Source organism: Stenella coeruleoalba (assembly GCF_951394435.1).
Source record: "Stenella coeruleoalba genome assembly, chromosome: 17".
Taxonomy (NCBI): domain Eukaryota; kingdom Metazoa; phylum Chordata; class Mammalia; order Artiodactyla; family Delphinidae; genus Stenella; species Stenella coeruleoalba.
The window spans coordinates 29,335,948-29,353,723 of record NC_137163.1 but is presented as its reverse complement, the minus strand read 5'-3'; the positions used below and the strand labels follow the sequence as shown (position 1 = coordinate 29,353,723).

The following is a 17,776-nucleotide window of genomic DNA, read 5'->3' as shown; positions in this document are numbered from 1 at the left end:
TTTTAATGGCACTGGGCATGTCAGTGGATTATACAAAGGTCTTGTTTTCAAAAACATCAATGCATTTCACTTGTGCTTACTTATTTTAAGCTAAATGGACTACTATTTTTCTAAAACTAAACCTTCCTAAATTCTAAATGCTTGCTCTTCTGTTGAAAATAACCAAATCAGATGCAAAAAAAAAAAAAAGGATGTAAAGAAATACTAACTAAAATTTATAATCCCTTGAGAGGATGAACAAACAGGAAGATGTGGTCAAGAGGAATTCAACGGTAAACCCATTTTTCTTTTTTGGGTGAGAGGTGGGGATAATCATTTATCTAAAGAAAGAGAAAACGTTTTCTTGTTCAATGTACCACTTCCTGCCCTCCCTTATTTAGTTATGTAAGGAGAATGCATTCCCTTCCCACTTCTCTGCCACCTCCCTTCCCCTTTTCTTTTCCTCTTCAGGATGAAGTGGGTGAAAAGACTGTTGTTGGGGAAGAGGGAAGCTATTTCACACACTTTTTCAATAACACAGAGAAAAGGAAAAAGTTGGATATTATCTTATTTTTCTGGAAACTAATTTATAAAAATGTTCAAACTATGGATATTAAGTCTTATAACTGGAAAAATGGTTTGAGGAGTCTACCATAAAACGTACAGTTAGTGCTATGGTTATACTATGGATTCGTTGTTGTCATTGTGGCAACATATCTGATATAGATGTTTCATTTTCTTGAAATATAGTTTCATATTTTTGAAAAATTGAAATACATTCTTTCCAGATGATTAGACTGCTTGTTTTTAATTACTTACTAACTAGTAATATTATGCTTGAAAGTTTGATCCAGGCTACATTTTAGAGTAATATAGCATTTAAAAGCAATTTAAAAGTTTCATTCAGAGCTTACCTTTAATATTTGTATTATATTCTATGGTCTGAAGACCCCTTCTATAAGGGTAGATTGACTTTCAGAGTTTTGCTTTCTCTTTTTAATCTATAAAGTGGGGAATTTATACATATCTCTGAGGCAAGTATGTGAATTACATAACGCAGAGTGACTGAATTATAGTAAGTGCCAAGAAATGGTAGTTATTGCTGTTATGATAATAATGATATCATCAATGGCAACATTACATTCTTATTCTTTCTTATGGAAAGGACACTCAGGCTGTGGAAGGCTAGCCAACCCACTCAGTGGAGTGGTGGATGCTGCTGTCTTCTACCCTCAAATATAAATACTGTAGCTGACGAAATGCAGGGAAGTTACAATTGACTGGTTACACTTAGGATTATATTGAGCTGGCCTCTCCTTGTCAGAGCGGGCTAATAATTAGCTTATTTCATTCATTGACTACATCAAGGCACACCATTGTTAAGTTTAAGTCTAAAAAACCCAGGTAATCTAATCTTGCTGTATACTGTAAACTTTATTTATTAAGAATTAAAGATTATTTCAGATGAAATGATATATGATGTATATACCATATGCTGATTGTAGAGATTTAATCTCATAGCTTCAATTTTCATGCCTATTTTCTTCGTTAAATATTGGAGAATTCTGAAATTCAGTGTTATGGTTAGATATTGTAAAACTGGACACACAGTAAACATTTTAAAACACAGAAAGACAAGAACAAAGATGAATTAACTGAACATTGCAAGTGTCAGAACTAAGGATAAATTTTTGTAGAAGGTCTTGAGATTCAGCAAGATGGAAGATAATGCCTGGAGGAATATAAGATAAATGACAAGAGACAAACATAGAAAACCTGATGGAAGAAGATAAAAGAAGCATCAACTGGACAGAGCAGGGAGGAGCAATCTTGATACTTGATACAGGTGTTTTAGCTATATCTGTAAAAGTGGTTTAACTTATAATAATACACTGGTTTAAAAGCTGGTTTAAAAGCATGAATTCTTAAAAAATGATCTTTACATCTAAAAGTTCCGCCTTTGATCACATGTTCTTATTTTTTCCTTTCCCATTCTTTAATTCTTAATGAGTTTGTCTTTCTTCTAATTGAGAGTCTAGATCCCCACCATTACTATCTGCCTCTTCCTAGCCTCCTTTTTCCTTCTTCCTACCTTCAGCCTGAGAGTGAGGCATTTAAGCACAGTTCGGGTGGAATTGCTAGTGCCCTCCTTCCACTGTCCTTTCATCCACTAACCCCTTGTATGGGTAAATCCTGACCCAAGGAAGGACGTTTATTCACATTCTCACCCCCATTTCTAGACTGCAAACACTAAAGTGAGGCTATTTAATGCCCTTCAAATGTGTACTTTCTAAACTGAGCTGTGTTCTCTATGCTTCTCAGTCAAACCCTTGGTCATTTCTAACAGACTTTTTATTACATTTCCTGAAAAGTGTATTTCAAATCTTTCTACTTTTTTCAAGATTAAATCTCACTCCTGTCTTCTCTATTTATATATGACATTGTTTTATGTTTTACTATGACGATCAAAACCATTTAAAATAAGTCTCCTCTACCTTTTTCCTCTACAGAAGTTGTCTTTGCCTATCTTTGCCCTTGCCTTTTGTGTTGAGCTCTCTTAGTCCCTTTTCTACTTCTCTAATTGTCCTTTCTCTTTCCTCTTCATTGCGTTCTGTTTCTCTCCCCACCTACCAATAGATGCTCACCAAGATTCTATTCTTGGATCTCTATTCCTTTTTCATCTGCTCTTTTTGCAAACCAATTTCTACGGCTTCAAACTTTCACACAGATTTCTAAGATACAAGCATTTCTGACACCACGTATTTGCTTCTCTCATGACCTCCAGATCCTCATTTCTACTTGCTTGTTGAGCAGTTCCTGATGCAACCCCAACTTTCATTTGTTTATTTTACCTAATATTTTCTTCCAAAACCGATATTCTCTTTTTCTCTTACTGATCCCACTATCCTTCCTCAGTTGTCATCGTTAAAAATTAATGAAAGCCTAAATATAAGACAAATAGACTGAGACTTTTAATTTGTCTCAATTTAAAAGACTGCCTCCTGTCCCTTCTTAGTTTAACCCATCCTATATTAACAATTTCAGTAAATATTGATTAAATATCTGCTATTTGCATGACTTTTTCAAGATAATGGAGATACAGACATAAGAAAACCACAACCTGTCCTTAATGTGATCACAGTCTGATGAGAGAAAGACCCATTAGTAGGTCTTCCATAATATCTCATGATAGCTACATCTATGATTAGTATCTTCCATGATAGGGAAAAACCCAACTCAAGCTGGCTGAAGCAAAACGATAATTTATTGAATCATGTAATTCAACAATCTAGGATAGAGCTTTAGGGAAAGCATGATCAGGTTTCAAACAGTGTGATCAGGAATTGGTTTACTTATCTTTTTCTTGACTCACTTGTTGCTGACTCTCTACCTGGTCACAAGATGGCCAGCAACAGCTTCTCAGTCTAATGGTACCAGTTTAAATATAATACCGAACAGAGATAATGCACACAATTGCTGTTTTGGAGATATGTATCAAGTGCATTGAGAGTAGGTGCAGAGACTACACTCTATTTCTGACCAGGTAGACTTGGGGAAGGCTGTTCAGAAGAGATAACACCTGAATGAATAAAACATGTAAAAAAGCTATCTGAACTAAATTTTAAGAGCTTGGTATGCCAGTTCAAACACTTTACCCACATCAATATCAGCAAATAAATCTTAGGAAAGTCTTAGGAAGGAATCATTATTCATCCCTTATCTATACAACCAAATTTCTGGGATCTAAAGGGAAAGAACAGGGACATAAGCAGGTGCATGTTTGTCTTTCACCAGCCAACATTCAGCCAATGAGCAACCTGAGACGCTGACTCCAGCAGCTGCTAGCTTTATCTGGCCGTTGCCTTCATTTGCCTACTCAATTCCAACCCGGATGGCATATCTACCACTGGGCTGACTTGAGGGAAGAACCATGAAAGCTAAGGCAGAGGGGCACTTCAATTCAGATGAACCCTCAAGAGAAAACTTCCTGGAATGTGGAATTGGTAATTCTGAGTCTCAGAAAACGTAGTAGAGAATGCAGAAGACAATTAGCCTTGCTACCAGAGGCAATATAAAAACCAGGAGCCCTTGATCCTACTTAATTCCTAATAAGTTGCTATAAAGGGATCAATTCTTCAATTATTCTTTTTAAATCTTAGATGTGGATAATCATTCATATATCTCCAGTATTTAGCAAACATCAGAGTGTATGCAGATCATGTTATTGGTTTAAGGATATTTCTTGTGGTACTTTTTGGGCCATTAGCATTAAGGAGATCATAGTACTAGGAATTGACCCTAGCCCGTGATTTTCACACAACAGGTTACTGAAGGTAACTGAACGTACAGATGAGTAAAATGGCATATCTGACAAGGTGCAAACAAGCAAAAAACTGATTGCTTAGATTCTCTAGTCTTCAGCCAGGTGTGTGGGTATTTCATGGAGAGGCCATTTAAGAAATTCCCTGGTATCCTAATTTACTTGAAAGGACTTCTAGAAGTAGACGAAGGTAATATTTTGCATTTCAAGGGTGTAGAAAATACGTTTAAAGGTTTGTAGGCAATATTCAATATTTCAATATTTTGTGGGTGGGTGAGGAAGACCTACCGATGATTTCATAAATACGTATCACCTATGTATAGCTATATAAACACATACGAGTTTTACGCTTATAAATTAAAACTTTCAAAATTGGTATTTTATTTCATATAAAATATATGTATATGAACCTAAATATCTGTGGGTTGATATCTCAGCATGATTGTTTTTAACCTACAAAAATGGCAATTACCTATTTTTTAATCTAATATATATATATATAAAACATAAATTGCTATGTCACAATATAACAAACATATTTATAAATACTTTCAATCTGAAGTCTTTGGTTAAGTAGCTAAAGGCTTCCTTTTTAAAAATCTACTGTTCCTTTTCCTTTTAACTGTGGTATAAGGGAACACTTGAACATTGTTTACTTGCTGCATTATTATTTTAATTAAATTTTTTATAAAAAGAACTGTTTTTATTCTAATTTAAATTCTTTACATGTATATATTTTGTAGATAATGTGTAAAATCTTAACTATCATCTTGGTGGAAATATAATAATCATGATCATAATAAAATCAACTAGCATTCATTGAATACTAATTATGTGCTCAACTCTGAATTTCTGGTGCTAAGTATGTTTTATATGCTTCATTTCATTTAACACTCATAAACATCTTATGAGATGGATTTGTCAATATATCATTTTATATATGAGAAAACTGAAACTCTGAGATGCTATCTAACTTCACCAAAACTTATAAGTAGTGGAAGTCTTTAACTGTAAAGCCAAAACTACTTCTTACTGGCTTCTAAAGTAATGTCAAACCCAAACAGAACTCTAATACGTTATTTGCCACAGAGTGAATCCCCAGCAATACTTAGCTGAAAAGGTCCCACCCTTGGGTCTTAGGTGAATCAGGACAGGCCTTAATTTTGAATGGGTATAGGCTCTTCTCATTGGAAGCAGGAAGTATGGGAAAATGACAGGAGGCAAAAATGACAAGAAAGAAGAAAAATGTTGAGATGAAGATAGAAGAGAGGAACAGGTAGCAGAATTTTCTGTGAGACGGGAGCTCTTAGCAGAAATATGAAGCAGTGATGGCCCACAACCTCAAAAGCAAACAGAGGATTAGGAAGTAAGAGGTCCCTGAGCAGCCACATTGGATTTAATAATGTCCATACCCTAAAAGTCATGCTGATCAGGATTTACCCCCATTAGTTTTAGATATTATTCTCAGAAGCCTAATTATTGATCCCCCAGCCTATGGACCATTTGCTAGAAGTTACAAGTTTAGAGGAGGGCTGGTTGGGGAGATGAGAGTGGGCATATGTCTGCGTTTGTGCTCATCTTCTAGAATCAGGCCTGAAAACAATGAGAAAATTGATAACTAAAAGCTTTTTTGTGGGTATGAGGAAAAAATAGTAATTTTTTTAAAGTAGGCAAAAATAAGAAATGATAATAGTTTGGGCAAAATATAACATAAGGGATAAATTATATACTTTTAGAAAGGCATCATGGTATTATGGTATAAATTAATTCATGCTGATGATAATGAATTAAATTATTAGAAAAATCTTTTATGAAAACACTGCAGAAAATTTGCCATTATGATATTTTAAAATTTCCTTAAAATTTTACTACTTAAAGAGATACATTATGTGGAAAATATATTACTCATTACATATAATTGTAGGTAAATATATACATTTAAAAAATTTTATCTCTCTTTAATTTTTTGATTCTTACAAAGGAGTCATATTTAAAATAAGCCCTTCACCCCTGCAATCAACTGTTCAGAGAATTTTTTTTTAACATCTTTATTGGAGTATAATTGCTTTACAATGGTGTGTTAGTTTCTGCTGTATCACAAAGTGAATCGGCTATACGTATACATACATCCCCATATCCCCTCCCTCTTGCATCTCCCTCCCACCCTCCCTATCCCACCCCTCTAGGTGGTTACAAAGCACCGAGCTGATCTCCCTGTGCTACTGAGACGTACAAGGTACATAAACACTTAAATCCATGTGGACATACATAGTACCCTATGTCATACGTGGATTGCTAATTTTATGGTACTTGTTTCAGTGTGGAATAATGAAACGTGAAGTAATTCTACATATTTCTATTTTTGTTTGATTAGTGCATTTAAATAAATTTTCTAACACTCCACTAATGTGAAGTGACTCACATATGTAACTGAATGTACACAATGCATATTACACTTAGAGCAAAACTAAGAATGAAAAAAAATTACTAAAAGTTGAAACTGGATTTACACACAATCTTTGTTTAATCAAGTGATCATTCACTTTTTATAAAATTCATTTCTGTGTTTTCCCTTTGGGCACCCTGATGGGCAGTTATGAGTGCTACATGATCCTTGCCATTTGTTCAGAAGGTCATTTCATTAACAAAGATATTGCAGGTGTTTCATGTGTTTTAATTTTCCATATAATGTCTTCAGCCTGACTGGAATATGCTGATTTTGAATAAATGATTTCTCACACATGTGGGAAGACTTAAAGGGTATCTTTTGTGCTCTGAGTGAACAAATAATTGATTTCAGCAAAAGCCATTAAAAATGGAATGAAAGTCCTTGGGCAATGCTGTAAAACATGGAGAGCAGTTGCCAGATGCTTTTGAAAACTGACCAAAAAAATGCCACTTTGAAGTTTTAAATAAATAAAGGCTGATTGTCACCATAGGTATGTCACTTTGGTTCTTACTCTTGTGGTGAGATATACTTGACGAATATTACTTTACTACCTGCGGGTATACATGGGATTCTACTCTATAACTTTGGGTTTCCTCAGTCATTATGAGTGACATAAAATCAAGAGAAGATATGGAATGATTGATAGGAGTCATAAAATGCATGAGTTTGTCTAGGACACCAGGCAAACTCTAAGGTGTGCAGTACTTTTATGTTAAGCAACGTGGCAGCAGCACTGGGAATAGAAGTCAGTTGTCCTTCTTCCTGTTCTTTCTAGGCTACCATGCTCGCCCTCTTGATGGCATATGTCATAGCTGCTCCAAGACACTGGTGAGGAAACCACCTCAATCTAAGTCCTAGTTCTAGGGACATGGGCTGGATTAATTTTGGTGGAGATTTGGTTTATTTGTGCACTTGCGAGTGTGTACATGTGGCCAAAGCAACCGGCAAAACCTTCCTTTAGAACGAAATTGTCACTTAAAATTAAACCCACAGTTCAAATTCACTGTTCTAAAGGCACTCACACTGATTGTGATAACAGAATGTTCACACCTAAAATTAATTATAAGTACACTTAAAGATATAATAAAGTTAAAAGAGGTTTGATTTAATTGGTATTAAATTTAATAATTTAACTTTATCATAAATTCATCAAAAATTTTATGATTTATTTATCTATTCTTGGTAGGTCACATATTAGTGTGATTCCTTACCAGAGATGGTCCCACTCAGAATGTGAACATCCAAGCCAGTAGTAGGATGAGATTCCAATGTACTTAGAAGCAGTCATATTGTTGGTATTCTTTAGTTGAAAATAAATGATGAGCTCCCATAGGAAGCTAAAAAAAATTTTTTTAAATTAATTTTTGGCTGCATTGGGTCTTCGCTGCTGCACGTGGGCTTTCTCTAGTTGCGGCCAGCGGGGGCTACTCTTTGTTGCGGTTCACGGGTTTCTCATTGTGGTGGTTGCTCTTGCTGCGGAGCAAGGGCTGTAGACATGCAGGCTTCAGTAGTTGTGGCGCACAGGCTTAGTTGCTCTGCAGCATGTGGGATCTTCCCGGACCAGGGCTTGAACCCGTGTCCCCTGCATTGGCAGGCGATTCTTAACCACTGTGCCACCAGGGAAGCCCTCTACAAATGTTTTTAATCATCAGTTTTAAAAGCTTCTTAGCATTTGACTTTTAGAAAAATCTTAAGCTAAAAGTCAATCTTTTGTTTATATATATTTAAGCCCAACCATATAGTTGCAACATTTTTCAGGGTTTATTTTTCCTCTGTTCTTAAAGCATAAGAGATTTCATAAGGGTTTCACTCTATGGTTCCTGTATTATACACATACTGAATGATGTTAATAGAATGTTTTTTCCTTACTTTCTCTCTGAGTAATTATAGGTGCTATTTGGCTCAGTACAAAGTACCATAGCTTATCTGTAACTCGTATCCACTGTCCCATTTTGTCTCTGGACTTAGAAAACAAAACCCGTTGAATAGGACCTGAGTATCGATGAGTCCAGGAAATGATTTAGTTAAAATTATATTCGAAATATTTTGTGCTTCTTTGCTTTAGCGAACCAGGCCATGAAAGCACAAGAGAAGAAGGAACAGGGTTTGTTCACAGTAATGTTAGAACATCAAGGCAACACTCTTTTTTTCATGGCCTTTCACCCTGGTAACTTCCAGGCCCAGCTGGAATCAGGGGATATCCCTTTCCATTTCAGATAGTTTCGTTTCTGAAATTGAAACTCTAATTCCAAAAGAGAATTAACCACAAAATTTCAAATCTCCCCCAAAAGATGTGGTTTAGAAATAGTTCATGGGAGAGGTCAAGGACTGTATTATTTTTTATTTTGTTATCACTAGTTTGGCTATCTGCTATTCACACAATTTTTTTTTTTTTTTTTTACGGAAATTACGGCTTTTCAAAAGGCAGATAACATGCTCCATCAAAAAGGAGAAACATACCATTTCCAAAAATAAATAGTCACTTTCCCCTTAAGCCATTAGGTTTTGTGAAAGGAAGTGCTAGAAGTGTGGTTCATTTTAAGGAAATTGTAAATGTTTGACATATAATTTTCTGTCAAGATAAAGCACTTCCCTCATTAAATGGAAACAAGTGCTCACTGTAGTGTTCAGCAGATGACTTCTTGTATTTTTCTTTCTCTTTCTACCTAATGTTAAAACGTGCATTACAAGTAGTCAGCGATAACCAAGTATTTTACTAAGTCAATAAAAATGATATTTTCTATTTTTATCAATGTTTATATGAGTAACATTCAAAAAGTTTTAATTTCCTCCCATCATCTGTGATGTTTTTAAGAGTCGTTCTTAACTCAAGGGACTTGCAGGAGTTCAAACTATCTCATCCCTTGACTGAATGATTTACTTCACAAACTCAGTAGACACTGCATAGGAGGTAAATTCCTTTCAGATGGTAGAATTATTCTGAGAACAGAGCCAAATGTCCCCTCAGCACTGGAAAGGAAGCAAATGCCTCATTTCCCCTTTTCAGAAGGCCAGAAGACCGAAAATAATGATCAAACGTTCTGTACCACTGCAATCAGCCTCTGGGAAAGATACTTTAAACCAAATAATTGAGCTCACTTAAAAATTTGTAGTATTAATCATTATCTCTTTCAGACGATCTGAAAGAAACTTTTAAAATAAACTTCAAGAGAAGCTCCTTATGATCTGAAATTTTTATACTTCATATTAAGGAACTAAGTATATAAACATGCTCATGCCTCTTGGTATTTAAGTTTCTTTTATTCCTCTCTACTCTCTGTGCTTCTCTACCCAGAACTGACACCTATCCTTTCACATTCAACATTTGGATGTGGGTAGACAACATTTTCTGCTTTTACTTCATCTTACTCATTTTAGTCTTCAACCTATGCAATTGAGCTCTACAGTTTACTCAAACTCTCCCTATAGAAGGTAACAACCCAGTTCCAAAGTTCACTTCAGTCTGTTTTTTCATTTGACCTTTCTGCTTATTTGCCACTAAAATAAGACCCTTCATAACAGTCTTTTCTCTCTGCTATAACCCCTATTTTGGTCTCCTTTTTTCAGTCCCTTAAAGAACTCCCAATTTTCTGTCTTTGATTTTACATTCTTATTATGTTAAAATTAGTTCATAATATATTATGCAATTTCTGTATATTAAATATTTCTGTAAATTCTCTGAAATTGTACATAGATTTGTGCCTGGGTATTTGCACTAAGTAGGAACGAAAGGTAGATTAGTTTTCATCAGATTCTTGAATGGATTTCTAACCCCTAAATGGCTGAGTCATTGCTTTATACACACTTTCAGTGATTTCATTTGCTGCATGGCTTTACCAATTATCTCCTCTGAGGACACACCAATCTACATGCTCATCAGGATTTTACTACTGAACTCCTGACTCCCATTCCCCTACCTTTCAGAGTCTAACTGTCCCATAGTCACCTCAGTCCAATGCCTCAAACTAAATCCTCCCCCCAGAGCCTGTTTCTCTTCACATGTTGCTGATTTTAAGAAATATCATCAAAATTAGGCAACCCAGAAACCTGGAATTTATAATATATTCGAGTCTACTTCTAAATAAGTGGTTATTTCTTGTTGATTCTAATTCTTCTTTATTCACGAATTTCCCCTTCACTTGCCTTTCCATTTGCCCTTGTTTGATCCTGACCTCATTATTTCTCTCCCAGAAGATCCTTTTGAGAATCTGATGAAAACCACCTTCAATCTACCTTTTCTCCCCATCATAGTATGGTGGATAATGTACAGACTCAAGAACCAGACTCTATGGGTTCAAATCTCAGCTTGTTCACTTGCTACTACTGTAATATTTGGGAGTTATTTACCTTCCCGTGCTTAATTTCATTATGTGTCACATAAGGTTAATAATAGCACTTAGCTTATAGAGTTGTTATCATAATTAAATGATATGCAAGGGGCTAAGAAGATTGGCTCATACTAAGTATTTGTTAATATTTTAATAATGGCAAAATATCCACCTGGGCCCTCTGTTTCCAGGCTTGTCAACTTTCTGATGCATTGTTCCTACGTTGTGACTGGGGTGATTTTTCTAAAATGATAAGGTCACCACTGTCCTTATATACTGACAACGACTCCTCACTGCTTTCAAGGAAAAAATTCAGCTTCTTTGATCTCCCTCTGTGGATCTTTCTAACCTTGCCTTTCACTGCTCTCCTGCCTTTGATTCTGAGAATTAGGTTATGCATTTAGGTGTACACCCCTCACACCCATTCTCATGACTCCTGGCAAATATGCATGTTTATGCTCTCTAGAGTATCCTCCATTTTCTTCATTTTGAAGACTTAGCCACTGTCTCCCCATTGGAGCCATCCTGCCTACATTCTAATCCTGGATCAACCTTTCTAGCTATGTAACCTTAGGAAAATACTCAAGCTGCCTGTGGAATTTATAAAATGGGGCTAACCACAGTAGTTCCCTCAAACTGTTATTGTGAGGACTAACTAAGTTAATACACATAAAGCTTAAGCCATGCCTGCATCATAACAAGTATTCAACAAGAGCCTTAAGAAGACTCTGCAGATGCGGGATTCTGCCCCCATCCTTCTGTCTCTATCATGATTTTAATATTCCTCCTGTGTGTTTCACTAGTCCCCTGGAACCCTGGCTTCACCACTAGCAAACAATTACAGAATATAATTGTTTGTTTACCTATCTCTTTCCCCACCAAATTCCAGTTTTCTTGAAGCCACGGACAGTACATCTTTTCTCTCTTCTCATTGTCTGAACAGTATCTGGCATATTATAGGAACTCAGCAAATCTTTGTTAAATAAAAATGGATGGATACCCTTACCACCAGAAGAGAATCTGAAACAAAACAGTTGCTGTATAACTATTTTTTTAATGAATGATAAATTTATGAATCATATCTTGGTATAGCAGGAGTATGTTCCAAGTTGATTTGGACAGTAAGACAATCAGCCAATGTAATTTTATGATGGAACCTAAATACTATTTTCTTTTTATCTTTCTTTTTTTAAGGTTAGTAATTACATTCTTGATCACATAATGCAAACTTTGTCTGATGTATGCTCAAGGTACGTGATGATGCTTTAATTATCTCTGAACAGAGATGACTGCTGAATGTTGACAGTCACAGTACCTGATTATCCTCCCCCAAAGAATTCCAAACCTTGTTTCCATGCCATTATCAATGTAAACTATTTAATTCCCACAATAACTGTGAACTGCCAAAAACATGAAGCAATCAGCTAAGCTTTGACACAATGATAACATTGAGAGCAATATTTCCTTAGTGTTAATGTTTCTAAGAATAACTGCAACCAAGTTTTTGCAGACAAAGGTTAGGCAAAAATAAATGTGCTACCCAGAAGTCTTACAAAAATAGATGCGATTCAGTTTGTAATGACTATTTGCCTAAGGTACCACTATTGCCTGTTCAGAACAACAAGAGGAAGGTTTGTTGAACTATTTCAGAAAATGTGTTTATTAACTGTATTTAGACTAAATATATCTCATGACATTAGATGTTTTAGTAGGAAAAGTTCTGTGAAACTAAACAAAAATACTACATGTTTTATACAAACCTCTTTTAATTCTTACTGCAAACTCATCAGGTATGTATTATGATTCCATTTTAGAGATTAGAAAACTGAAGCTAAAAAGAAGGGGCTTAGATGACTGTCAACAGTTAGAAACTCTACAGCCTTGTATCCAGACATTTTCTTTGAAAGAAATTTTACTTATAGATAGCACATCATAAGTTTTCTTGTGTTTAGTTTAATCTTGTCACTTGGAGGAAAAGGAAGGAATTAATGTTTAATGAATCAACTGTGTCACATTCTTTTGTTTTTATATGCAGTATCTAATTTAATCCTCTCACTATCATTGTGAAGCAGATATAATTATCCTGACTTTTTATAAATGATGAGACAGCTTCATAAAGATTACATTAGTTGCCAATGACAGAAAAACCTCAATAGAAATTTTTCTCTTGCTTTGTAGTATTACATTCAGGCTGTCTCCATAAATGACTGACTGAGTCAAGTTAGAAAGAGAGGACCCTTAAGGTCAATTAAAATTTTTAGTCTTTTGGATTATGACACAGTTCATAATGTTTTTGGAAAATCCTTCAGAAGACTACTCTTTGCATTTTTGAAATATACATTTTAGAAAAGTGATACATTTATTGTGATGTATTGATTTAGGCTTATTTGCATATATTTATATTTAAAAGTAGAACATTTATATATAATCTTTGATAAATAATAAATCTACTTGATAAATAAACTTTTGGTCTTAAGTAGGGAGAGATTTTACTTACGTGTTTTAGAATTAGAATGAAATAAAAGTTCATTTTAGTAACTGATATTTAATCTAGTATTATGAAATCACTCATTTAAGTTTTAAATTCACCATAACTGAAGACTATGGTGCCAGTGAAAATGAAGATATGCAAAGAAGTAAAATCTTTATGGAAAACTTAGTGAGAGACATTTCCCATTTTTGTGTCTCTTATGAGTTCTTAAATGACCAAATACTTAGTAGAATACTTAACTCTGGGATTAAAGAAAAAAAAGATTAATAAGAAGCAAACAAAATCTATGATTATAAGAGCATAGAATCCATTGGATAATAGGGCAATAGGCTTACATTAAGATTACAAATCCTATAGTTAAAGCAGGATTTATTTTAGAATTTTATCATTAAAAAGAAAATAAATGTCTAGAGGTCTGGAGTATTAGACAATTTCTGTCTCACTCTGTAGTAGTAGTAGTATTTTTTGGATGTGCTATATCATAGAATAGACACAGTTACTTTTCTCATACCCTGAGTGGATGCTATGGGTAGCATCTATCAGGAGTGCCATAATAATTGTTCAATAAATTATGTTTTTTGAATTGAACAGATGTTTGGTTGCCTGACACTGCACCCAAAGACCAAAACTAGCCAGGAATTTTAATTTTGAAGTCACCCTCCTGCCTCCAAAAGCTTAAAGACATATTTATTGGACAATACTTAGAAAAGAAGTGAAATTATGATAAGCAGGCAGACATATGAGCTCTGTGAGAATCAACAGGGCTTGATATTTCTAACATCATAAAAAAAAGAATTACTCAACTCAATGTGCATTACGTCTCAGGAGTCTCAGGATGATAAGAAAAATATGTTTTCAATCTTTCCCCAAATGTATTCAGTTCAATATGAGAATAGATATGTCTCATATTAATACTTAATTTCTAAATACTCATGAGCTCTATTAAAATTCTCTGGCAAAATTCTACCGTGCTTTCCTTTCAGTAGACTCTAACTCAAAGTTTTGTCAGGCTCTGACTGATTAGCAGGTTTTTTCTTTCCCAATCACATTTCTGAGCACACCCAAATGGAGCTCTGGGAACTCACTGTTTAAAACATATTCTTTACAAAGTATATTAAGGGCTTGTTTAGATTATCTAAAGGAGATATAACTCAAGGTAATGGAGTGTAATAGAGAAATGTGAAATGTCTTTAAAGCAAGATCACTTAATATGGAGTTATCCTCTATATTCATATCTATTCACGAGAGTATGGAACTGAGTATTTTTTCAGATAGCTCAAGTCCACTATTAAATTAAAGGAGCCGCCAATTATGTATATTGCATATGCACACTGAACCATTACATGAATGATCACATAAGCCACAACTTAATGACAACCATGATTTTCAGATGTAAGTGGTGTTCTCTTTCACTCATCACCATTTACCGTTCTGTGTTCACTAACAGAAAGGCTGATTAGCGAGCAGAACTACAGAAGATGACCTTAAGCTCCAAACTTTGAAGAGCTCTCCTGAGGCTCAGGTGAGGTTCTGCTTGAAGTGGACAAGTGCACACAGAGGCATTTATTCAATAATTGGTGGGTGGATACATGGACAGATGAATGGATGTCTTCTAAAGAGACACAGGCCTGCAATATTTCCAATGATTAAATGGCTCCAGATATTCTAGTGACATTAAAGATTTGTTATCTCCACGGTCATGAAGACACCCCAGAATAAATTTGCCCATACACCCGGTTAGGTCTTCTCCACACAGGACTGTGTAAATAATCTTAATACAGACTTTTAGTAACAAATATTCTTTCTTCCTCATAATAGTTATTAAGAACTTCTATATCTCCTTTTCTCTACAGGCAACTCTTCCCTCTCCTCCTCTGCAAAAAAAATAGTTTTAAAATGGGAACTCTCCTGAAACTCTCCTAAGCACTCTGAACTAATCTCTAATATTGGCCAATTTCTGTCCTGTATAGTTAAGTGTCTAACATCATGATACCAAATATTTACCCATGAAAATATAGTAGATTTTATCTAAGGCTAAAAGACCAGTAAAAAAAAGAAGAAATTAGAAAGTCCTTTTAGAAAGATGTTGTAAAGTCAATATTCAAGCTTATGAATACTCTCTCTGAAGTTAAAAACATGAGAAAATTGTCAGTGTAACTTCATGAAATGCTTCTAAGAATAAAGTTCTTTTGCTGCTTCTACACAGCAACTGATGCAACTAAGAAAGTTATATTGAATATTTGCTTGCTCCATAATTAAATAAGATATTTACTATACCAAAGTAAGAAAGAAATTCTTACCACCTTCCTTAGTGCAGAGGTTGACAAGGTTATGCACTGTGTCCATCAGCTCCAGCTGCTGCTTCTGAAGGATACTGTTATTGGTGGTGGCTCTGTTCAATTGTTTCTCCAGTTCCTGGATTATATATGTTTGACGAGTAACCAAGCCTTGAAGATTCTCTTTTTCTTCCTTTAAGGTGTCCAATTCTTCCTTGTGCTTTCCCTCCATTTCAAAGATTTTATGTTCTAATAAACTACAAGGAAGTGAAGATAAAATTTAGTTTTAAAAATGCTATAAAAAAAGCTGTGATTCAATTAGTTCCTGAGTTTATTTAAAGTGAGAAACTTTAGTCAGGTATTTCATCATGGAAATATTTTTTAAGTGAGAGACTCAGAAAAATATATATATGTAAATATAAATATTATATAAATATATATATATATATATATATATAAAAGAGGAGTGACATATACAGCATGTGAAATGAAGAATTATTAGATCACTTATTGTTAGAGTAATGTTTATTTCCTGGGGTGTATCTTATATCCAGGGTAGTTGACTTGGACCCTGTCTGCAGAAATTATAGTATAATTTTCATTAAAGAAATGGGTACAATAAGAAATAGAAACAACAGTTCAGAAAAATGTATGAACAAAACATAGATATTTACTTTGCTTCATTCATTTGGGATTCTCAAAACATTCACAGTGATTAAATTTCACAATAGTTTCGTGATGTCAAGGAAGAGCAAATTGATGCAGAAATCACAGGACCAGAAAGTAAGCTATCTAAAGTCATAATGAATTATATTTCTTGGGATTTTTGATATCTGGTCTTGTATCATAACCACTAGCTTACTTTATCTCTCAATCTAAGCTTTAGGATAAGGCCTAAAGGCACTGCAAGTTCCACATCACTAAATACTTGGTTCCGAAAAGGAAGACCGTGTTAGGCTGGTGGCATGGTCTTACAAAAGAACTTGGGAAGCTTTGCTCAGAGTGATGCAGTCTTCAACTGAGAGCCGTCCTTCTCTCAGAACTCTTCACAGGATACTCCCTTTGCTTATTACACATTAAAAATGATAGAGAATGCAGAAGCACTCTTGGATCCTAGCAACTGACTGGGAATAAAAAGCATTTACATTTTATAGAGTGTATAATATACTAGTATCCCTCAGAGAAAAGCCTTATTCAGTTTTCTCAGTTCCATTTTCAGAAGGTTCAACCAGTCCTTAGTTTACAAGGTGTTATTCAAATGTAACATACCAGATTGGGCACTTAATTTACCTTGGAGAAATATAGCACTGAATCATTCCTATAAGTTTTCAAAAAGGGGACACTAGGGAATGTTTTAAACTTAATACTTAAATCATAAAATGTATAGTGATTTGGGGAAAATGTGACGGTTATTTATATTTTTTAAAGAGTATTTTGGAAATGAAAAATTCAGGCAAGGAAGTCAGAGTAGGATGAGAGTACCTCTAAAGGAGCAGGCATGATTCATTGTCTTATAGTGTTTTCTTCTGTGTCAATAACTTGCTGCTGGAAAAGTTAGTAGTTAAAAAACAAACAAAACTAAACAAAATACAACCAAAAGCCTTTTTACTGGTTAAAAAGTTTACCCACCCACTGGTTTAAGTGATTAGTGTACTTGCTATGGATGTCAGAGGAGGTTGTCTTCTGTGCCCATTAATTTTTGGCCTTCAGATCTGAGAATTAACCACAACAGATGCCTTAGCTCTTCCTCAGTTTACTTTTTAATAATTTTTGTTTCTCTTCCTAGGGTAATGATCAGATGTTAAATGCCCATAAAGTAGAGTCAGTTAACTTATGGGAAATTTTTCTTTTAAATTCACAAGAGTTATAGTATACTACCAAGAAACCTTAGAATTTAATGTAAAGAGCAACATCTGGATGTATAGTCATAAA

General features: G+C 34.7%; 1 protein-coding gene across 12 annotated transcripts in view; it reads right to left on the bottom strand.

The window, feature by feature from the left end:
- ANGPT1 (angiopoietin 1) overlaps nt 1–17,776 on the bottom strand; it is a 476,344-nt gene that overhangs the window by 154,065 nt on the left and 304,503 nt on the right. For 10 of the 12 annotated variants that reach the window (XR_013824499.1, XM_079901385.1, XM_079901383.1 and 7 more), the window contains one exon: nt 15,869–16,101. Coding sequence is in view for 11 of the 12 variants with exons in the window: in XM_079901385.1 (XP_079757511.1) it covers nt 15,869–16,101 (233 nt within the window). In the remaining variant the exon portion in view is untranslated. Of the gene's footprint in view, nt 1–15,868; nt 16,102–17,326; nt 17,390–17,776 lie in introns of all 12 variants that reach the window. The other 2 variants (XM_079901380.1, XM_079901381.1) reach the window with 2 other exon arrangements.